This window comes from Fulmarus glacialis, unplaced genomic scaffold (assembly GCF_000690835.1).
Source record: "Fulmarus glacialis isolate BGI_N327 unplaced genomic scaffold, ASM69083v1 scaffold45529, whole genome shotgun sequence".
Classification (NCBI taxonomy): Eukaryota; Metazoa; Chordata; class Aves; order Procellariiformes; family Procellariidae; genus Fulmarus; species Fulmarus glacialis.
Genome location: NW_009233446.1, coordinates 2,690 through 26,372, shown reverse-complemented (window position 1 = coordinate 26,372; position 23,683 = coordinate 2,690). Strand labels below are relative to the sequence as shown.

The following is a 23,683-nucleotide window of genomic DNA, read 5'->3' as shown; positions in this document are numbered from 1 at the left end:
CTAGCAGAGTAAGGCAGAGCCATATGATCCAGTTGCTCAGGGTGCTACAGGATTCCTGCCTTGGTACCCGCTACTTTGACATGTTGGCTTTGATAACTTCCATCCTATTAATTTTAAGTGCCAGTAGTCTGGCTGCTGATGCAATATTTATGACAGATCCTGCACTACAGAACAAAGACTCCTTTTGAAGTGCAAAGCTGGTTTGTCTTTCTATTTTATGTCAGATTTCAAAATTACCTTTGGGCATTCTCTCTTGGAGTATGCTGCTGTAAACAAACTACACATTGTTTTAGTGAAGACAATGGACTGAATTCCGCTTTTACAGAGGCAACTGCATTGAATTCAGTGACGTTGTGACCGATAAAAGAATCAGGCTCAATAAATAATATTTTGATAATAGCCTTTGAAACGTATACTGATGCGGTGATGAACCCAGATCTCTGCAACCTTTCCAGCTCACCACCGGCTCTTGCATGGGGCTAGAAAGTGGGCTTGCGCGTTGGTAGTTAAGGAGTGATTTTTCATGATGCTGTTATGATTAAAAATAAGATGCAGCAGACAGCAGCCAACCACTGCTGCTTTGCAGCTGCTTGCTGGTAAAACCCTCCTTCTCATCCCTCCTCCCCCAGACAAGAAATAAAGTGTGAAATGCAAAAACTTCAATTTTGCTGTCTGATGCCTGCAATGGCACTGAATAAGCTTCTTTCAAAACCACGCTGAGCTGACAGCTGAAGCCTGGGGTAGCTTGCTCGGTGAAGCAGGCTCATGTTGGTTGGTGGAGTCACTGGCTGGAGCTGGGCTTTCCAAAGTGGTCGGTGAAGCTCTAAGCAAAGCCAGAGAAAAATCAGCCCCGTCAACAGAAGAACAAACTCCCAAACAAACCATCCCATGAAGCAGGCGTATTTTCAAATACGGGGAACGATGACTGTATGCTGCTAGCTTCGCACACTGACAAGGCATAAATATATGCTGATTCTCCGCATTGTGGTAACGCAGCTTGATCTTTCTTGAGTGTCTTCATTATTCATAGATTTGACTAACGTGTACCATAGCTAGACACTCTCAACATCATGGAAGTAACCCCTCAGAAAAAGGTAAAAGTTTTTGTTCCCCTGGTATTTAATCACTGAGGGTGGACTCTGTATTTTGAAGTTTTTCAGCAATGAATGCCAAAAATTTGCTAAGGGGAAGAAAAATTATAATCCCATTTTTTGAGGCGCCAAGTCAGTAAGGAACAAGATCAGATTTACCTCAAGGAGGGAAACTGAAGGTCTCCAGCGTCTACGTTTCTTCTCCCCACCTCAACCCCATGCAACATGGCTCGTGCTGCTGACTGCATAAGGGAGTGCTTGCCCAGCCTTTCCAGTTGCAAAGCATCTGTGTCCAGCTCCAGCAACCCACCACAAAGTGCAAGCCATGTGCATAATTATGAGGACACTTGAGTCTGTAGGGGCCGGCACATGTACGTGATGTTCAATGCTTTGGGTCTTCCCATTGACTTCAACAAGGGTTTCAAGTGCTGTGTGTGTTGTAGCTGGTAACTCACATCCTCTCTTGCAGTTTGCAGCTATTAAAAACACGCAAAAGTCTCCATTGACTAGAATAAATAAGGTGGTATGTTTGCTTGTATTTGTTAAACCATTTAGAATATAGCGCATGAAATTCAGGGTTCCCTAACACTTTTGGGTGCCATAGTGCTACTTTTTCCATTACAATGAATTAATGTAAACATTCAAACAAAGCAGCGACTCAGATGAGCCTCTCTTTGTAAAAAATGATTTAAATTTGAATTGGACAGAACTGACATAATAAAGCATTTAGGAACTTTGGGGAAATTGGTCCTATCTCTCTGTAGGATGAGCAGATACATAATTGGATTGTACCACTGCACTTTTTGTTAAAAAGAGGGTAATTTGGTGCATTGTTAAAGTCTTGTAAAGTATTCACTGAATAATCCTTCTGTCCTGACAGACGCGGATCTTGTCCAGACACTCAGGCTCTATTTGCACTTCTGCTGTCCTGGCTGCGGGTACCTGCCATCTCTGTGCCCCACTGCCAGCCTGCTGCAGGGGATCGGGTCCTGCCCGGTGCCTGCCCACGGGTCCACATCTGCGTAGTAGCAGTTCTCCAACTATGTCTTTGTCTGGGGATTTTTGGTTTGGTTTCGTACGGCTTTTGCTTCGCATTTCTAAGGCTGGTTCGCATGGAATCTTCTCATTAGGTTGTATCAAGGAGTAAAAATCTGTTGTCCTAGCTCCAGCTGTCACACCAGAAAAAAGGACTTTCATATTGACATGGATTGACAAAAATGTGGTGCATATGGACTTACAGGCAAACCTGCTGAGAATAGACATGTGGGTAAACATCTTTGATTAACCAGGTCTGATTGCACTCTATACTGAGGCTATATTTAATTTTTTTTTTTCTCTCTGGTAGCTTTGAAATGCCCTGTAATATTTACCTTTAGTTTTATTTTTTTAACCTTGAATCCTTTTAAAAATCTTTTATTGTGTTTATTTTTAGCCCTCCTGTCACTCATTTATTATTCTAATTGCCTGCGTGTCTTTTCTCCTCAACTTACAGCTTTCATCTTTCCGTTCACTTGCCTTTATTTTTAAAGTCGTACCTCTTCTTAGCTAATGTTTAATATATTCCAACTGGTCTTTCTCCTTGCTTTGAGATGTTGTACTGAGCATTGCAGTATATGACCCCAAACTCTATGTGCTTCTGTTGATTTCAGTTTAGTTTTGGGTTTTGGTTTTTTTCTGTTTTTTTCCTCTTTCTCATACTGTTTTTTTGGCAGTTTCTCCTGTTAAATTCCCAGCCCCGATATCTTTCTAGAGGCTAATCGCACTGTCTGTGAAAACCTCCGCCTGCAAGCAGTAAAGACGCGAGATGGGAAGAAATAAGCCCTTTTTTGGCAGTAGAGGGAAGCAGAAGTGGGTAGATCCGGATCCATCTGGCAGGGCACGTCCTCCTTGTATCAAGCCATTTCTCAGCGGCAGCGGTTGCCCTGCGAGGGGAGCTCCTTTTGGAGGACGCAGGGTGGTGGGTCTGCAGCGCCGGCAAGGCGCACGGAGTCTCCCGCAGATGAGGAGAGGGATGCCGTGGATGCCAGCTGGGCTCGTGGGTTGCACTGCCCGGAGCCGGTGCTCGCCCTCAGAGTGGGAGCAGGGCTGGAGAGTGGGCTCTTTGTAGTCTGGGTCTTGGTCAAAACACCACCAAATGTGGTTACATCTCTGCCGTGGTATTTGAAATTAGCTGTCACTTTTAACATGGCTGGGTTCCTCAAGTTAACACACTGGGTTATTGCCAGAGGAGGGAACATAATCCCCTCCTCCTGTCTCTCAGGCTGGCGCTTTATTGACTGAGTTACGTTGCTTCTCCGAGAAGAGGACTGGTGCAGAAGGCAGTCCTCTCCTCAGGAAGTGTTCGGCTGGTCGCGCTAGGAAAGCCTGGATATCGCCCCTGAATACCTGAAATTTGCAAAATACTCTCCTTCGGCAGACTTACATAGTATTTCCCCTATTTCTTTTCACATGGAAGCAAGGAAAATCTGCAAGAAGTGCTCACTGGGGTGTAGAAACATCTGTTTGGAGAAGGTCCTTGTGGTTGTATTGATGAAGTGAGTGGCATCCTACCTGCAAGTACTCTTCTGCCTCAGGTTTATTTGAAACACAGCATGGGCATAAAATGAAATGGAGAGGAACGTTTTAAAAAAGGCGTGGAGAGGGTCACAGCTGCTTTTCTTTCTTTCCCAGATCCTTTCTTGTGGAAGTACTTCGTTTGGTTTGGTTGGTTGGTTTACTTGTCTTATTTTATTAAGCCTTATATCCACATCTGTAATAGAGGCATCCTTCATTACTCCCTTTGCCTTACAAAGACAAAATAACATGGATGTCACTGACTTCCCATAATTATAGCTGATGGCTTTATTATCCAGATTTTTCCAAAGCGTGCTGGGAGAAGCATCACTGCCTGTCTGAGCTATTGATGTCCCTGATTGTTAGAAATAGTTTATGTCTGGATGGGGGAAAAATTCTTGTGATAAAGACACAGCCATGCTAGAAGTCCTGGACAAGTTGTGTAGCAACCTCAATGATTTTTTCATATTATACTTAATGCTTAGTCTGTACAGTTGGGGTTTTGGGGTGTTTTTGTGTGTGTGGATGATCTCTGGGATATTTTTCTTAGGTAGAACACGGTTTAGGAAGGCACAACCACTTTCTTAATTGATGAAAGGGCACATGTGAAGTGAACAATGTGCTGACATACGTATCAGAAGAAGGGTCGGTCATCTTGTAGAAGGAGACAGCTTTCGTTTTATCCTCTCTCTCCCTAAACTGGTCTAGGCCCTGATCTATGCAGTGTCCCTGTGGGGTCGAGCAGGGTGGCATGGTGGAGAAAGCACTGACGTGGCACTCAGAAAACCTGTGTGGCTTCATCTCTCAGCTTTGTTACTGGCCTTCTGGATGGCATTGGGCAAGTCATTTCAATCCCTCAGCCTCAGTTTTCACCTCTAGCGTATGGGAGGACCAATGCTGACCACCTCTATAAGGAGTTTGGATGCTTCATCCCCAGGGAAGGTTGATTCTGGTCTCCCTTGTAGACAATAGCAGAGGACAGACGTTTGACTCCTCAGATCTCTACAGAAGAAGGTTGATTCTTCAGCTGTGGCCAGCAAAGAGCCTTTGGTTGTGAAGAGTAACGAGAAAGTGACCTCTAATTCCAAAAACATATATTTGAAATGTTTCCAGTGTATAAGATTTCTGCAAACTTTTAAGTACGTGAGAAATTTGAAGAATATGATTAATTACAGGATGTACTGACAAATGTTTGTAAAGTAATTTTGTGCCTGAAGAATAGGTGTGAAACTGTGTGTGAAAGCACCAGTAATTTTGGAGAGGAGGTAATGCACGGGGCTTTCTGCTTTGCATGTAGAACTGTGTGTGCTTCTTTCATTATACGTGTTATTATGTACGAATCTTGTAAATACACTGATAAGAGTGATGGGAAGCTGCTTCATTATTTTGGAGGCTCACTCAAAATATTTTATTTCTTTCAGAGACTTGAAGATAGAAAATCTGTTGCTAGATGAAGACAACAATATCAAGCTTATTGGTATGAAACCGGTTTGGCAATTCCAGTAATTAAAATCAGTAGTTTTGTAAGAGAGTTTTTGAGACTTCATAATCCTCCATGTGACAACTGCTAGTGTTGCTGCAGAGAGGAGCTGAGAGAGTATAGATAGCAATCAAGCTGTTCCTGACAGCATCTTGTGACAAAAATGTTCCAAATAATTCAGCTTTAACTGGATATGGGAATAATCCTATATCTTTTAACCAACAGCTTTCATATTCAAATCAGGAACTTTGTAAAGAATTAAAGAATTGACACCACAGAAGTAATTTGTTTTATTATCTTGATAATTTCATATTTACTAAGAGTTGGATTCTGCCCCCATATGCATGTGCTTCCGCTGAAGTCAGTGGGAGTTGCACACATTTTTAGCAGCTGGCAAAATTTGGCCCTATATTTATATTCGTTAAATTTGCTTACAGCACCCAACACGAAATTGGTTTAGAGGGCTGTTAAAAAATAAAAAAGATCAACGACAGAGTCTTGATTGTATTTGGGTATCAGTTGTACGCAGCACTCGATTCATTCAAGTTGTGCAGACATTTTAGATTAATCATTGGTGGGTATAGTCTCTTACTGCCTTTGCGTAACTCCCATTAATGTTAATGTGGGTATTGAAAAGAAAATATTCCCTTCATAAAATAAACCCCAACATCTGTTTATATTTGTCTCTATGCCTACCCTTTTGCCAACAGCAGTGTCTGTGGTTGCAGACTTAAAAACTCGACTTTCTTTCTTCAAAAGGTTTCATGATCTGAAAAGTGATGAAAAACACTTAACATTCAGGTCAAATGGACACTCACTGTAATGTACAAAGCACACGCATCTCCAGACAAACAATAGGAGGATGGTTAATGAAATCTGAAATATCCAGAGTATACTTAGGGAATTCAGTCTTTGGAAATATTACCACGACTTTTAGTCATTACTCTGCAGCGAATCAACCGACTCTGGGAAAATAATAGCAAAAGAGAACTCTGTATTACCTCAGCTATGGGTCAAGAGGATGCTGATATGTTACCATGAATCATTCATCAGTAATGATGGATACCACCCATTATCTTGATTTAGGAGATAAGTGAGACCAGATGGTTTGCAACAGTGCTGTATGAACATCTGATAGTTTTAAAGAATTTCTATAACTTTCCTGTTATTGGGTGTTTGATTACACAACAATATGTGAACTTGACATCCAAACCCAGACCTAATCAGATGATACGTGTACAATTAAAACTCACATGCCAAAAAATGACTTCAGAGCTGTTCCTGCAGTTTCATTTGCCTCGGTTGCATAGAAAGGTCTCCTCGCAGTGGGTGGTGTGGGAAGAATAGAGAAAAGAGACAGTTTGATCTTCCGTAGCCTCGCTAGCGTTGAAATAAATTGTCTTCAGGTCTGCAGCCTGATGTTTTAAGCAAAGCAGATTGTACACACTATGTATTTTAAAACAAAGCAATTAAATCCCACCGTCCAACTGGGTATGTTATAGAAAAATAAAGGTTGCTTTATTAGTAATAATTTTGTTGTAAGTAAAAACAGTTTTAATATCACAGTCAGCTCATGCCGTATCTCGCTAGCAACGTTGGTGATCTCTGGTTGTTTACCCTGAAGAAGCAGTGCCTCCGTTCTTCTTCCTCTGTCTGCTGCGCTTGCGGGGAAGGCTGGAGCGGGGGCTGCAGAAACTGACCTGAGGTCCCTGGGCAACCCTCTCCTCACCAGCACCTCTTTTCCAGGTGGTAGCAGAAGTAGTGCTTGAGCTGCCGTGCAGCTTTCCATTGCCACCAGGGTTTCCCAGGACAAGGAAAATTTTCCAGCACCCATCTGTGGCTGGTGGAATAGACCAGATAATTTATAGACCAGATAATTTACTCTTCTTCCTCCTCCCTGCCTGTTTCCTCACTCCGCTCATTCAGCGCTTAGTACAATATTTTAGGTAGTCTGTCTTTCTAGAAATGTGATGGATCAGTTGTGTCATCAATAGCCCTGCCCAGGAAGGTTCTTCAGGAGCGAAGAACATGTTTTGAGGAATTCTGTGCTGCTTTTCATGCTTGGGAGAAGAGACCTTAAGCTACCAAAACCAGTTCACATTAACTGCTTTGGGATGGGAGCTTGGTCTTCATGTCTTGTGCAGCAGCAAACACACTGGTACCTAATAAAAACGTTGCTCTTGTAATAAATGTGAAATGAAGAAAGCCCACCATAAAGGAAAAAGAAAAGGTGAAATGAAGATTAAAAATGTACCAGGAAGTGACACTGAAAGTCCCTGCTTGTTCATGCCTTTCAGTGAGAACTGAATCCCTTGAGTCCCTTTCTTCACCCAGCTGCTTAATGGCACCTTGCTTTGTTACTCTTTTTAGCTACGTGACAAGATGGTTTATAATATGTTCTTAGATAGTATTATTAGAAAAATTCCCTTTGCTGTGTTAAGTGGACTTATTCTTAGCTGTCTGTTAAGTCTCAAATCTAAGAACAACAGCATTGGAAACACTGGAAATAATTCACCTCTCTTCATCTACTAGCCCATGGTGGCAGGTGTCTGATAAAGATGCCATGAAAAGCCGCTCACGGGCCATGCGAAGTCCTTGGCGTCCTGCTCAAGGACCTATGGCACCAAAAGGACCCTGCCAATATGTAGCTCTGCTGAGCTCTGTGGAGCTCTGCTGGTCAAACGTGTCCATGAGCTTGGTTCTAAGGCGTCTGTTATTTAATAACCCTTTCCTTATTCCAACTGTCGCAGCTTCAGAGATAGCCATATATCCATAGCTTAATGTTGATTTCCTGGAGGCGTTGAAGAGTAGTAGCGTAATGTGATACTTCGATAGTGCGAACAGTGGGGGTGGTGGAGTTGCCATGTCATAATATTTACTTTGGAAAACCAAGTGTGGCCTTTGATCTGAATTCTGTAATGAGCGCGGCTTATTGAAAGGAAGCCCAAGACATAGGCAGGGATGGCAGTGAAATTATCAATGCTGATGGTAATACCGTTCTCATCAAGATCAACAGTGCATCCTTAATAAAAATCACACTGCGATCACGATGTGCTGCCACAGTTTTAATAACAATACTCCCATTTCATTTGCAATAAAAGCCCTGTCCCCGATATGCATGTGTTTGCACGCATTCTGCATTTCAACAGGCGCTAGAAGAAAAAGAAGAGTATGCTAGCCTAGATTAAATGAATGAGCTGAAAAAAGTGAATAAGATGTTTTAGTTTAAGCAAATAAGATCATTAAATCCCCCACTAGAGTATACCTCCATTGATAATGATAAAAGGATGCTGGTTTCCACCATCACAGAATATAGCCCTTATAACTTTGATTGTAAAGCATTATATTACAGTTGAGTAATTTTGAGGTGGTATGACACAGGAGGATAAAGACCATGAATAATACTGTGTGGAGATGTTCTTTCTAGGAGTTTCAAAAAGTGTTTTACAGTTGACATAACTCATCTCGGGCCATAGTTAATAAATACATTCATTAAGTAAATGGATCCTCGGAAGTATTTGTATAAGCTCCAGGGATAATACATATATAGCAGAGATGATTAAGCAGTGTCCAGAGACATTTTGTTTTCCATCAGAGGCAAGGAAATTGTCTTGATCCTCCCTTCAGTTTTGACAATGCTCTCCAGCAAAACCCATTTGAGCCTCTTCGGATGTTAAATACGGTGATTCTTGTCTCTCTTGTGCTTGTCTCGCTCTCAGAGATGCAGTCAGTCAAGTGGAAAGCACTGTGCAGTCATTTGGGCACTCCAGCTCACATAGTCATCTTTATAATTGCATTTTTCTGTAAGCATTATTATTTTTTCACCTGGTTTTGTAAGGGAACAAGGCTTATGTGACCGCCCTGTCAGGGCGCTTCTTCTACTACCTTGAGGAACTCCTGTCTGATTTCAGCCAAATTTAATGTGGGGTAAAAGCTAAAGGGCAGGCCATTACTTCAAGCCTTATAATAATAAGTAGGCAGGTAAGGAAGAGAGACACAAATTAATGACTCTGTGGAGAGAGAGTATTGCATGGGCTCAACAGTTGCCTGCTATATTTGGCCTGCAAGATGTGATACTTTTAGCCCATCCAGGCAGGTGGGTAGCACACCCAGAAATACCCAGAGACACATGGATGCAAGGCACAAGTCTATAGAAAGAGGATTCAGCGATCTACTTCTCCTGACTTGTCTCGTTTATGTATAAGACAGTTTTCGTTTTAAACATGCATACATCCTGGGAGTTTTTAAGAAGACTGGATGAGAAAAAGAAAGGAACAAAACAGATGTCAGTGTTCTTAAGAGCAGTATTTTTGTTGCAGCTGTCATCAGTAACAAGTTATTAATGAAGGTGAACATCTTTGATTGTGACCTCCCTAGATCCGCTGCTCCTGGATATATTGTCCTGCAACAAAGGCCATTCCCCCAGCCTGCCAGCTTTGCCCGCATCATCCTCCTCCTTGCAAGCTTGTCTTGCTTCTTCCCCTTACCACGTCAAGTTGTTTGACTTCACTTTCAAGACCCTCTGCAACCTTTCCTCACCTTCCCATGTCATCTCTCAGGCTGTGGTTTCATAATTGCTTTCTCCCAAGCCAAGCACGGGCTACCACTAGACAGGGTGGGCTTGCACGTTGCCCCCAGCCACTCCTACCGCTGGTGCGACTCTGTCTGCCTTTCTTTCCTTGCTCAGTGGTTTAATTTTTGAGATCCTTTCTTAAACCCAGCTCACCCTGCAGCCATACCAGCACTGGAGCAGACGAGGGAGATGGCAGGAACACCCTTCTTGGTGCCAGCCTGGGCTTGGGTTGGCTGAGAGCACTTGGGAAACGGCAGCCTTCTTCGGTGCAGAGAGGCTGCCTCTTGTCTCCGGTCAGCTCATGGTGCCAGCCTTTGCCAGTCCCTTGTTATTATTGCCAGCAAAAGAGTGTCAGATACACCCAGGGGCCAGAAATACAATAATTCAAGGGAGAAGTCGGGGAGGGGGGAGCCACTTCGACACATTCCACTTCTTGCTCCAAGATCTCCCTGTGTTATTTCAGAGCTGAAGTGCTGACTCTGCAACGCTGTGCGTTTGTGCATTGCCACAGTAGTCCCAGAAAGCAACCCTCCCCGCCTTACATCTGATGGCTCATTTACATCATTTAGAGGAAAATTTAGAAGAAGTCCCACTTAAACTTGACCTCTACGTAACATACTGCAGCAGTATGGAATCCACGACAGCCCGAGGTGGCTTTCTGCCCCATGCACATCACGTAGTGCCTGTGACAAGCTCAACTCCGGTTGTTGCCATCCAGCTCCCAGTAAAATGTAGTTGCTTTGTGTATGAAATTGATAATTGTGCATGTTCTAAAACTTTTTTGTTGTTTGTGGAAATCTCTGGTTATTTAGCACCTCGAGAAACAAATTATATAAAATGTGGGTGATTTTTTCCTTAGGCAGTTCATTGCTTAGCTTTTGGAAAAAAATGTGCTTTTTTTTCCTTGTGTTCTAGCGCGGTTTTACTGTATGTGTCTCTTTCATAACTCTATCTCTGTGCCTTTCACAGACTTTGGATTGAGCAACTGTGCAGGCATCTTGGGCTATTCTGATCCATTCAGCACCCAGTGTGGGAGCCCAGCATATGCAGCCCCTGAACTTCTGGCAAGGAAAAAATACGGGCCCAAAATAGACGTTTGGTCCATGTGAGTTACTTCTCTAGTTTATAATTGTTATTACTGTCATCGTTACCCATTGCTCAAATGAGAAACATTGTTCATGTATTTGGCTACTCTGAGCAAGAAAATCTGTTTAATTAGCATGACTCTCTGAACTAAATTGCGCAGATATTCTGTTCTGAAATAGATCTTTCACGTACGTGTATATAGATTGCTAGAACATATAGCATGGAGAGATTGCAGTAAAGCAGAGCTGTTGATCAGTGATGTTCAGACATAGTAGAAAACATGGCTCTGGCACAAGAGGGCCAACAGTTTTTTTTGTTTTCCCCAAAGGATCCTCAAGCATTCACGTGGGCTCCGTGCACCCTCCACAGTCACGTCTGACAGGAAATGTGATATCGAGTCAGATCATCACTTTGAAAGCACGGTCGTTAAAGGGGAAATAAAAATGGCCGGAAAACTTGTGAGCCTTTGTGAGCTTGCTAGAGTTCAGGCAAAAGAGCAGACAGAAGTCCCCGGTGCCAGAGGTAGAGGAAGCTACAAAGATGTTTTGGAGTCAATGAACTTGTCTGCAGTACTGTTGTAGACTGTGCAACTCCCACTACCCTCCTGTTGGCCATGGACATGGTGTCGGTTATCCTTGTCAATCCTGGAGAAGAATTAGCTGAAATCAGTTGAGTTCTAGCTTTTAGTTTAGAATTGATAGATTTTTCCCTCACCAAGTGGGGATAATAACATCTGTATAAATTTCAGTGAAATAACAGAATTACGGTAATTCCCAAGTTGAAGTATTTGGAATGCTTGGAAAATGTAATGTACTGTATAAGTACTACTACTGCTAAGAAAGATTGGCCGTAGTTTATATGTGAGACTAGGACCTGGCTCAAATTCATCTCTCGGTGGGTTCCCTGTTGCACCTCAAAGCTCTTTAGAACTTCCTCCGCTGAAACCTAATTTGCAGTCTGTCCTCCAAGGAGACCCACAACTTAATCATTGCATGACTACTGAATTTCTCACTCCAGCAGTGGGCTATCCGTCCACATCAAGGGTGAGAATACCAGCTCTGAGGAACACAGGCAAACAGAGTACAGTCATTCTTGTAAACCATTTAAACTTCTCCAGTAGTAGTGTCCTGCTTTTTTTTTAATTAAAAAGAAAAAGGAAAATATGGTTAACTCCTACCCTTCCTCATAGCTGAACGAATGGTGTCTGTGATCACGGTTCATGATAGCACACCGGTTTAGTTTCTTTCTGTTCACATACGTGTATTCAGCAGGCTGGGAAAACAAATTCCCAAAAGGGAGGAATTCCACTCAAATTGAATTTAAAGCCCTTTTAATAGGAAAAAGAACAAGAGTGCCCAACACACTTTTCATTGCTGACTTTGCTGGGCATAAATAAACAGTAAGTTTTCTGCTCTGAAAAATGTAATTGTTCACACCTGATCTTTGGGCTGCACCAGAGGCTGTGGAGGTCAGTGGAAACCTTTGGGCACTGAACCAAGAAGACCTGTGATGTCCCCATCGGTGCGGGCAGTCATTCCACAGCCGGGACAGCACCGGGACAAGGCCTCTGAAAGCAGCATGTTTATGCAGCCTGAGGAGAGACTTAATTGTGGCGTGGCATTTAGCCGAGGAGTTGCCTAAGAGCTGGGCTCGGTTCTGTGGCTCCCAGCTTATGTCCTACACATTGTGTGACCCTCCATGAGCAAACCTCTGGGAATTCTTGCCCAAATCATTGTGTGCAACAGAAGAGAGAGCTTTTTTTTGGACTTTTTTAATACTTGTCAGACATTAAAGATGAAGTACAATCACTAAACCTAAGCCTGTGTTTTTCCTTGTTCCTGATGATTTTGGTTTCTTTTTCTCTGTTTTCTTTTAGTGGGGTGAACATGTACGCAATGTTGACTGGAACATTACCTTTTACCGTGGAGCCATTCAGCTTGAGAGCTTTATACCAGAAAATGGTGGACAAAGAAATGAACCCTTTTCCCACTCAGCTCTCTACAGGTAATCAAGGGGGTGTGCTGGGACCTGCTCAGATCCAGTCAGTCAGAACCATTGCATTGAATTCTGGACTGATCCATGCTGCTGACATGGTACGCTAATAGTGAAAAATACTCTTTTTTTTCATTTTAGCCTCCAAAAGATCTGTGGGAGTTGCTGTAGTATAACTCCTTTTGCTTTGACCTCTGTATGTAAGCTGGAGAAGTGCCACGTTGTGCTGAATATGAGAGGAACAAATCTGTGAAAAATCTGTGAAATTGCTTCTGTCGAGTAGTTGGTCAGTTTTGCACGTTCAGAAGATTTTAGCATGGGGTATGCGTAGGATGCATGAACACATTATTTTGGAATAATAAATTGCTGGGCATTACCGTGATGAGGGTTGAGTGATAAGCTACCTTGAATGACCTCACATTTATTATGGAATAATGACATGCACACAGAACGTTATTTTGGGACAGTGGCCTGTGATAACCTTTGTGTGTTCACAAAATGCAAAATTGTTGATGTATTAGTATTAGAAATATTAATTCCTGCTTCAAAGCCATGTCACTAGGCAACAGAATCGTTTTTCAGCTTATAGCAAGACCATTGTCAGCATTTGGAACAAACTCTGTTTTGTAGTTGGGTTTTATTTTTGTATGCTAAATTTGTTGTTTATGGAGAGCTTCTGTTCTCCTTATCTGGCAGCCTGTTTACCAGGGACATTCAATAAAATTAAAAGATTGCAAATAGAATAAGGGTAACAGAGCATGCTTTTTCACTCAGTACACTAAGGATGGCAACGATTGTCATGGGGGATAAGAGAAAGCCCTTGGAAGTTGTGTCACAAGGTGAATTCTCCGAGTACAGATTCACCTGCATACAGAAGAAGTAGGTAGTTAAGAGTTTTCTCACACAGCTTATCTGTGGATCAAGCAGAGTATGTTGTTCCTTGTTCACTCAGCATCTGTATGAAGTACGCTTTTCCTGCCAGCAGTTCATATTGCTGGCATGTTGTAAAATGGTAGGTTTACAGGTGAGCTGGGATGCTGCAAGTCTTGCCGTCTATTTGATGCAACTAGGGGGGTTGGTATTTCTATTCTGGAGACTTCCCATTAGGATTCAGTTGCACAAAATGGCTATTTTAATGTTCTAGCATACGCTCTAAAGCCCCACTGAGTAAATTAAAAGAAGGATTATACTGACTGCTTCGTGCTGTACTGATCTAGATGCCAAGTCCTGCATCAATTGCAAAGTTACTCTTGAATTCAGGGACTTGCATGTCATAGTAAACATTTTCCAAGTTTGGCAAAAAATTACCGAACTTGCCTCCCAGAGTGAGGCTTTTACCAATAAAGAGCAGTTATATGATGGCTGTGTAGTGTCTTTGAACCAATGGACTGTTTCCCCAATGAGTGTTTTCTTTCAATGGTCTTTAAGTGGGAGATTTCACTGACTTCATTGGGACAAGTCACGAAAAGGCCTGTAGAAGACCAGACCTTGGGTAGCAAAAAAGATAACATTACTTTCGACAGGTTTCATTTTACTGTTCCATTCATCCTACTATTTTATAATGGAGATCAAATTTTCTCGCAAATGCATTTCTGTAGCATTTGTAGCTCGCTGACGCTATGGTCTCCAAGTGAAAATGGTATTTTGTTTATCCTGTGAGAACTATAGCAGCTTGAACTTTCAGAGATGATGGCAAATTAATGGAATAGATTTAAACGTGTTAACCTTTACTCCCTGTGAACAACGGTACGCATCAGTTCTTGATCTAAGTCAGCGGCTCTGTGTGTTCACTGACATGGCAAACTGTGATTTAAGACGAAATTTATTCTTGCCACGATTAGGCTTTGGGTCAGTAGGTAGAAACTCTGTTCTTCTGCTCTGTGAATTGTTGTGTTTGTTAACTTCTTAGGTTTACGGATCTTTTCCTTTAATTGGGTTTCTTTTTCTGCAAATTCATATATAGAGTAGAGATCTTTTGCGGGAGTCTGTTTTGCTTGTTCAGTACGTTGTCTTTCAATACTTAATTTCACAGTTACTGAACACACAGTCCCATCGTAAAAGTAGCCAGTCTTATCACTAAACACTATTTGTTTTAGTTAAAATGTTGGGTGACTGTGAGTGCCCAAAGCAACTGTGTAGCAACAGGGAAAATTTGGAGTTAGTGTTTGATTTTCCCATTTAGGAAACCATTTTTCATTAAACTTCTTAAACAACACAGCTATCTGATTATTGATTTTAGGTGAGCAGAGTTCAGTTGTTCAGGAAGTTGGAATTCACCTTGCACGCATTCCTTTTTTATCCTCAATTTACCGCTTCTGTGTGTTCATGGTCTTCCTTCTGGAGCAGAGAAATGAAGTGGAGACGAGAAGAAAAGCCACCGTCTATCCGTGCTTGTAGTTTGGAGGAAGGATTTTATTAGGTGGAGCTCGCTCGTGGCTTGTGAAATGACCTCATTGCATTTTCTCCGGCCGGTTTTGTAAGCAACACCTGTACACCTCATTTGAACCAGGCACACCCTCACAGGGTGAGCTAGACACTAAGCTGGTTTCGTTCATGACAAGGAAGATGAAGACAGCTGAGGTCTTGTAACCCCCACTGAAGCGCTCTCAGCTTCTGGTCATCACTCAGCTCAGTACGCTCAAGGAAGTCAAGAGAGAAAGGTAGCTTCTCATGATGCTGGTCTCTCATTTGTCAAAAGAGCAAAGTTTGCCCCAGAATTACACCATGGGAACAAAATTCCACCGAGTGTAGGTCACTGGCTGATCAGATTAGTGCTGACCTCGAGCTCGTCGTAAACGAGGCCTCACGTAATGAGGCCCTGGCGGGGTGGTTCACAGCGCCCTTTGCTCACCAGCCTACTTGGTGCAGCGGGAAAAATGGCTTCAGGCGCAGCGGGTCCAAAAATCGATTGGGCAGCTTCGTGTTTGCTTCCTGGGGGATTAATTTTGCTGTCCCACAGCCACGGGGCTAACTGGAAAAGGCTTCTTTCCTCCCCGTTCATCTGACAGCTCAAATCAGCCAAGGTGCTGTTACTCATCTCCTCCGTGTCACCCGGGTCCAGCTGGCCAGGGAGTCTCCGGGGGGGATATTCTCTCCAGAATTAGTTTCTCCGGTCTCGATCTGTTGTTGATCTCTGTGGTGCTTCACAAGCTTCATTTAATTAGTCTGCCTTTTGCCAAGGGGAAAAAAAAAAAGTAAGATTTTTAAGGAGACATTAGCTGATTTGGGGACCGAGGGTAATGGTGATGGAGGGGGAGGGTGTTGGTTTGGGGAGGGTTATTTATTTTGCCCTGAACCCGTGGGGTGCATGTGGTTTCTAACACAGAGATGGGGGAAGTACTGGAGAGAGAGGAGATGAAATGGAAGAACAAGAGGTTTGTTGTTTGCCATAATGGGGGGTTCCGCACCCGAGAGGCGTGACGGGGGGGCACTCGGGGCACACGGAGAGCAGCCGTAGCATCCACTTCCAGCAGGTTTGTGAACTTGAATGTAGGCTTTTCCTGCTGCTTCTGCAATATTGCTGTTGTAGGAAAATAACAAAAATGTTAGGACAGATTTAAGTAAAGTATCTCACATAAATCAGCAATTTGTGAAGAGAGAGCTTGGAAAAAACCCAGCCAATGCCCAGCTGAACCGATAAACACATAATTGTAACTCTCTCTCTTCCACATACAAGCTTCTTGACGGTAGGCCTGCGTTGAAACAGATAGCCTCTCAGGGCCCTCTCCAGCTGATACTTGATTTTTGCAGGATGTTGAACGCCGAGGTTACCCAAGCTTTTAGGAGTCAGCACCCATCAGGTCTAACCGTGATTTATTTGAGGAGAAACCCTCCCTTCCTCGTCCACCGCCTTGCCCTGGTGCGTCAGCCCAGCCACCCTGTCCCGTACTGCAGGTGGGAGGTGATGCAGGTGGGCTTGAGGAGATAAAAATGCTCGGGAGGACAGCCAGGCACACACGGAGGAGGGCAACAGTCTCATAGAGGAGAACCTGTGAAGGGCAGCAGTGCTGTGCCTACGTTACCGTTTATGCCCTTTTCAGATGAGAACATCGTGGCCTCACCAGCAGGCGTATTATTCTCCTTAAATTGCATGTGGGAACAGGGATTCACGAGGGTTTCGCTGTATTGCTGGTGGAGAAGACACGTCGCAGCTGCTCTGCTTCAGAGTAGGGGATGGCGTGGTGCCGAGTGAGCATGCTGTGGCGGTGAGACCGAATGCCTGTAAAGCCGAATGGGAGGACTGGCTCATAATTTCGCAGTTTTCTAGCACTGAGGTGTTAGCACATCCAGTTTGATCTGCTTTGTAACACAAGCCTTTAAGGGGTTTGGTTTGCCTGCGCTGAGCTGAAGTAGCTGTGCTGGCAAGGCTGTACTGCAGCTTACCCAGAAGACACATCCCAGAGGACACCATCCTGTGCCACAGTGGTCCTGTGCTGCCACTGCCCAGGGCACCTGCGCTACTAAGGAGACGAGTAGACACGACACGCTCGGGAGAGCGTAGGAGGGGAACAACAGCTCTGCTGAGGGTGGAGGTGGAAAAAAGCCCCCAAGGTCCTGTCCATCTGACCTGGAGAAAACTGTGCTGCAGCCATCACTTCTGCCTCTTGCTTGCCGTTGACTTCATTCGGGACTCATTTGGCATCGTCTCACTTGACTGTATCTCCTCTACAAAATCATTCCGATCTTGGATTTCCCAGAATTAGGTTTCTCTATTGTGCAGGGAATTGTAGAGGACGTAGTTAACTCTTTACTATGTTGTAGCCGATAAGCTGAATCTAGCCTTGATAATTTGAGGAATAAACTCCAGACCTAGTTAAAACAGAGTTTATTTTCAGCTCAGAAATGCACTTCTTGTGAGTCTTTATGCAAATCACTTGATTTCATTGCTCCTAACCATGTAAGAAGCGCATGACTTAAAAATATCAGAAAAGTACTTTTGAGGGTTTTGGAAGAAACTCCTGAGGGATGGTTGAATGTCACTAGAAGTTGAAGGTTCAGTGTCTGAAAACAGAACGAAGCCCGTTAATTTTACTGTACTCTTTTAATTTGGCTAAAACTTCCTGCAACTGATTGTAGCTTGGATGGAAGCCAGGAGAGAATTTGTCCTTATAATGTCAAAGGGAGGCCAGTTCTCCACATCTTTCCTCCCAGCTCTGCATCCCTCCCCTCCACTCACCCCCAGTCCATCTCCTTCTACTTTAAACACAGATTGAGTGATTTGACTCTGACCTGACTCCAGCCTTTCGTCCTCATACAAAAATTAAGTTTTGGTTAACCTGCTTGGAAACTTCAAACAAGCTCTCAAACAAATGGCACGTTTCCTTCTCTCCTTTATGACTCTATAAATCATTGTGACTGTAAATCATTGTTTATTTTACTTACTAATGCCTTATCAGGTTTTCCTTTTTCTCAAGGACATTAGAGTGTACCGTAAGGAAAATGTTCCTTTGTAGTATACTCTTGGTCAGGCTACATACCTGTAGTAACTCAACTACCATAGTAAGTCATAAAGCATATGATACAGCTGTTGTTTTTCTTGATTTCTTCACAGCGGCCATAAACTTTCTACGATCTTTACTAGAGCCAGATCCTGCAAAGAGACCAAACATCCAGCAGGCGCTTGCAAATCGATGGCTTAATGAGAATTACCCTGGGAGAGCACCACCTAATGTCACATATCCAAACAGGTACTGTGCGAAAGAGTGGAGAAAGCCTGCCAGGGTGTATATACATTAAAATGTAAATGACTGTGGCGTTGCAGTTTCACTCCTTGTGTGACAGCATCCCACTGCATTTTCTGGGATTGCTTTTGTGACTCCGTCCTAAAAGTTGTTAGGATTGGCCGTTGAATACGTGTTGCTTAAAATGGTCAAAAACAATACCTTAAATTAGAAGCTGGCATATGATGCATTATTTGCAGGGTGGTCTGGGGTGCAGATCATATGATTAATTGGTTCCACACCTTGGAATGGATATGAGTGGTAGTTCATCAGTTCTGATCTTTTCCTTGTTTGTTGGTAAAAGCCAAGCTACTTTTCCAGTAAAGGCTATGCCTGTTTGTGATACATACGTGAGGTTCTGTGTATAGGTAAATATGCAAACTGTAGTGAGAAAGGTCAGAGTTAAATGATCTTGCTTTGTTGGTTGTTGATCTTGAATACCTGTGCAATGCTGAATGCATGACTAAATGCAAACAGAGAACAAATCTCAGGGCCAGTCAAACATCCATCTAGGGAAAAAGAAAAAGAAAGATACTTGTGATCCTCTTTGGTTAGAAATAATCTTGCTTGACTTTAAATATCTGCAGTGTAGAGTCCACACATGAGCCAGCCAGCCTGGGCTCTCGTTACAGTCAATGGAGAGAAATAAGGGCACTTTTTACAGAATGATTCATCTGACTTCTTTTTGATTCTGCAATAGGATGACTTTCTGCCCAGGAGATCCGAGTTCCTCTCCAGTGAATGGAGCCTCAGGCAACTCACTTAGAAATACATGTCTATATTTGATCAGATAAAACCTCCTTCCTGTATCAAAGCCCTCCAGCTGTGTCTCGTACGCAATCTAGTACCTGCAGAGGGTTCACTGTGGGAGTTACTAGTTTGCAGGCCAAGATCCTAAGTAACGCTGAGGCAAAGACAGCAACTTAAAGCCTAATTTTGGTGCTTAAGATTTGATAGTGCCCCAAAATTTCTGTCCTAATTTGCCAAGAAGAGAGTCCCTAAGTGAAGATCCTAACTTCCCCCTTACAGTTTACTCAGTTGCCGGACACCACATGCAGCGTATGCCTAGGGGCGTGACAACTTACTTTTGTCTGAATATCTGAACCACTGTCCTCCACCCAAAAATGATTTGGTGTTCACCAACCAGGTCATCTCTTTGTGTCGGTGCCCTGAAGGCCTTGGTCCCATAGGCATGCTCAAGCCATGCATACAGCCAGCCTTCAGCGTTCAGCCCAGGTCACAGCTTTGCTGGTAGGAGTGCCTCCCACCCATTTTCCTCTCTGCTCCACCGCTAGCCAGATGAACAGGGTATGTTTCAGAGCCATGGGCCCAACCCCTGTGGGGCTGAGAGGCACCTGCAGCACCCCTCTTACTGCTGACACAGGAGTCGAGTGCTGCTACTGCTTGATCATGCTGAGACTTGGGCACAGGAAATCATTTTGAGCCCTGAATCTCAGGGCAGCCTTTAGGAATTTTTGGAGACCTTTCCCTTTGACATTGCTGTTGGCTGGCTTATGAGTCGCAGCCCGCACGGTCCTGGCTCCGACCTGAGTCACCTCCCTTTTCCCTCTGCATTGACAGGCAATGGAGGTGCCCTAATTTAGCAGCAGGTATTTCCCTTCCAGAAGTAGTGTCTTAAGTTTCAAGTAATGCATCGTGGAGAATCACAGTGACTATGCCTTTCTTTGACCTGAGGAGAATAACAGGTCTCCCGCCCTCAAAATATGGTTGGATAGATGTTGAGCAGCTTGGATGCCTGGAGGCGTCATTAGAGCCATCCGCTGAAACGGGGAGGGCAGATGTGAGGCCAGCTGCCTGCAATCCCCAGACCTACGTGGACAGAATATAAAGATGGCCCCTACGAACAATTGTTTCACAAGGAGTAAGAATGAGAACAGGCAGACCCATTATCTCGACATCACTGCCCCAAATTTAAGGGCAGTTGAGTTAATTTGCATAATATGCTGTCGAACAAAAGGAAATTTGAGTTTCTGTGGTGCATTGGACTGTACTGAAGTATGGTACATATGAACATTGTATGGTAAAGAAAGGGAAAACAAGTGTAAACTGAATGAGTCATTAAGCTAATGAAATCACTGTCATAATGAGTCTAATCAATCTACTAAACGTGGCATCTGTTAAGTGAATGTAAGTGTAACTGAGAGCTCTATGGGTAATTTAATTCTTTTGCTGTGCGTGTCTTATCTGCAGAAAGAAAGAAGTATGGCTTGAATGTGCTTTCACAATTCTTTCACATTTGTAGGTACATTTTCATGCCTCTATTTTTTACTTCCTAGCTTGCAGTTGTCAGGCTTTAGTCAGGTTATGGTGGAAGTGTCCCTTCTAGAGTCTGCTCATTGGTGCGGTTAGGTGGGTGACTTACAAAAGAGGCTGGCCTCTATTAGATAGAATAGCTGTGCAATGCTCTTTATTTATGGAGTGCCCATAAATCACTCCTTCCTAAAGGCAAGCGAATCAAATGGAAGAACAGAAGAAAATGCAGTGCTGAACTACAGAGAGGGCATATGTTTGCTCATGCGTGTATGTGTATACGATGATGATAATAATCCTTTCCTATTATAAGCACTTTTAAAAGGAACATCAATGTGGAATGCTATGCTTGCTATTGAAAAAAATCAGTTACTTTTTTTCTTTCTTTCTCATTGCATTGCTTTTCTCATCATTTGGTCTGAAAACAAGAGAAAAGTAGATACTCCTTCTATCCAAACCCAGGTTTTATGTGAAGCTGTAAAGGATAAAAGCCATACAGATTTGTTCTTTCACTTCATTTTTTTGATAGTATTTCTTTAGATTAATTAGTTTATGCCCCAAGCTTGACCCACCTAGAATTTGTCATACTGGAGCCTTACGGGGAAAATACTCTATATAGTTTGTAATATTTAAAGACATGGCTAGGCTCCTTTTGAGCTTGCCTCAGAAAGTACCACTAGAGTCAGCTTCAACAGAGTTTCTCCAAGTTTTTGTTAGTGTGCAGATGTGAGTAAGATGTGTCGAAATAGTTCTGAAAAATCCACTTCTGAATTTGCAAGGAATCACTTCCTCTCTTAATCATACTTTTTATAACACAAGCAAGAAGCTGTGTTATCTTCTTGCAGTGCTCTTCCACCATTTGGGTGTAACACCCGTTGTTCCCAAGACAGGAACATGGGAGGAAGGGGGAGGGCATGGAGGTAAGGTGGAAGAATGGCAGAAACTGCATTTTCAGGAGAATATTCTCCCAGGCTTTTTATAAGCTTGCTTTTATTAAAGAAATTCCCTGAAGACAAGCAAAAATTTCCCAAAATTGCTTGAATTTCTTTTGCTGTCCAGATGCTTTAACGTGCAATGGCCAAGATAAGTTTTGCTTTTGAACTTAAAAAACCCCAACCCCAAGCATTCCTTAGCTGCAGAACGAATGTTAATAAGCACGCCAAATAAAGGAAAAGAGTTATTTGAGATTTTCCAGACTGTGTTTTACATCTTGTCTAAGTCCTCTATGTCAGACCCAGACTGGTGTCTGGGCATTCCTCACATCACAGGTGCACAGGACAGGGGGAGAGCAGGGCAGGAGTGGGAAAGGTGGAGAAAGGTCCTTCTGAAGAGGGAAGGCAGGTTATAAAAAAAGCCCACAACCTAAGCTCCTCTAAGTTGCCTTAGCCAGATATTAGTCTTGGTATTAGGAGCAAGGAATATCCTTTAGAAATGAAATGAAACCCAGCGTTTCTTTGGAGATGGATGGGAATTGATGGGCACATCTGGGAATCTGGCCAGCGCATTTAGAGGTCTAAATAGGAGCAGAGTTCTTTGGAAAATCTGTTTTTAACTTAGACTGAGAAGATGCTTTGCCATTTCCACAAGGCTGCTGTACTCCATTTCTCGCCTTGGCTAAGTCTGTTACAGACTTTACAAGAGAGCACATATATAAACATGTGTTGTACTTGTGCTTTTAACTGACGTGAGTATAGTAGTTTTACCAGTTTGAGAGCTGCTGTAATAACCCTCCCTGTACATCCCCTTTCTCCGGAGTGAAATTCTCTAGCTACTTAGTCCATGAACGTCGTGCAACAGGGAAGGGGTGAACAGCTGAACGCTGTGGTGCTTGATTACAAGAAAAGGGTCATTTCAGAAAGCAAAATGTAGCTACCTGAGCTGGATTTTACCTCTTTTCCTTCAAAACCAGCCAGATGATCTTGACGGTCTTCACCGGTCAGATGTAGGGTAACAAACGGTGATGTCCTGAGTATCACGGTGCCATTTCAGGTCAGGGTAGGACATGAGGTCCCTCTGACTTGGTGGGAAGAGTGCTGTTCGTTCAGCTCTCACGGCTTCCCGCAGTGCCCGCAAGTCGCGAATAGTCTGTCCTTCTTGGACCTGCTCACAAGAGAAGAGAGTGAATCGCACCCGCGTTACTGAGCCTTTCAGGCCTCTTCTTTCTGCTCTGCCAGTCCCCGGTGGTTTGCAAGGCTCTGTCGCTGGGAGGACGGTACGAGCGGCATGCTCTGCTTCTCTCTGTGCAGGATTCACCTTGAGGACCTCAGCCAAAGCGTGCTGCTCCATATGACCGAGAAGCTCGGCTACAAGAACAGCGACGTCATCAACACTGTGCTCTCAAATAGGGCCAGTCACACGCTTGCCATCTACTTTCTACTTAATAAGAAGCTGGAGCGCTACTTGGCAAGCCTTAGGGTAAGTGCTGCTTGATGCCAATTCTTTGGACAAGTGGGTGAGGAGGGCGAAAAAGTGCTTGCTGGCATTTGATCTCGAGGCTTTACCCGAGGTTTGTTTTTTTTTTTTTTCTAATTTTGTAGCAGTAACCATGAAGGGGAAGTATTCCTCGCAAACTAATAACATTATTTCAGATAAGAATTCCCCAGGTTGCAGAGATAATTGCTGATAGGCTTTACATCTCACAAGTCCGTGTTTCCGTAGGAGATCCCCTCTGGCTAGGCAGTTACCCTATGGAAAGCAAACTGTTGCCATGCAGAGCCTTACTTGTGACTTGAATGGCATACTATGTCTGTACGTTGAGATAATTCTGCTGCGTGAAATATCAATAACACAATGTAATTTGATTCAGGAAATCAAGAGGAAGCTTAAGAGCTATTAAGATTTTATTTAGTTTTTAAGTGAAAACTTAGCTGAAAGTTTTACATGAGAAATAACATGAATATAAAGTCTCCTAATTTCC

At 43.3% G+C, this 23,683-nt stretch overlaps 1 protein-coding gene across 1 annotated transcript in view; it reads left to right on the top strand.

The window, feature by feature from the left end:
* Nucleotides 1-23,683, top strand: part of LOC104082261 (hormonally up-regulated neu tumor-associated kinase-like) — a gene marked incomplete at both ends in the record, with an annotated part of 31,152 nt that overhangs the window by 6,906 nt on the left and 563 nt on the right. The window contains 5 exons of the mRNA XM_009585318.1: nucleotides 5,066-5,121; nucleotides 10,667-10,802; nucleotides 12,660-12,787; nucleotides 18,327-18,462; nucleotides 23,013-23,181. Of these exons, the coding sequence (XP_009583613.1) occupies nucleotides 5,066-5,121; nucleotides 10,667-10,802; nucleotides 12,660-12,787; nucleotides 18,327-18,462; nucleotides 23,013-23,181 (625 nt within the window). The remainder of the gene's footprint in view (nucleotides 1-5,065; nucleotides 5,122-10,666; nucleotides 10,803-12,659; nucleotides 12,788-18,326; nucleotides 18,463-23,012; nucleotides 23,182-23,683) is intronic.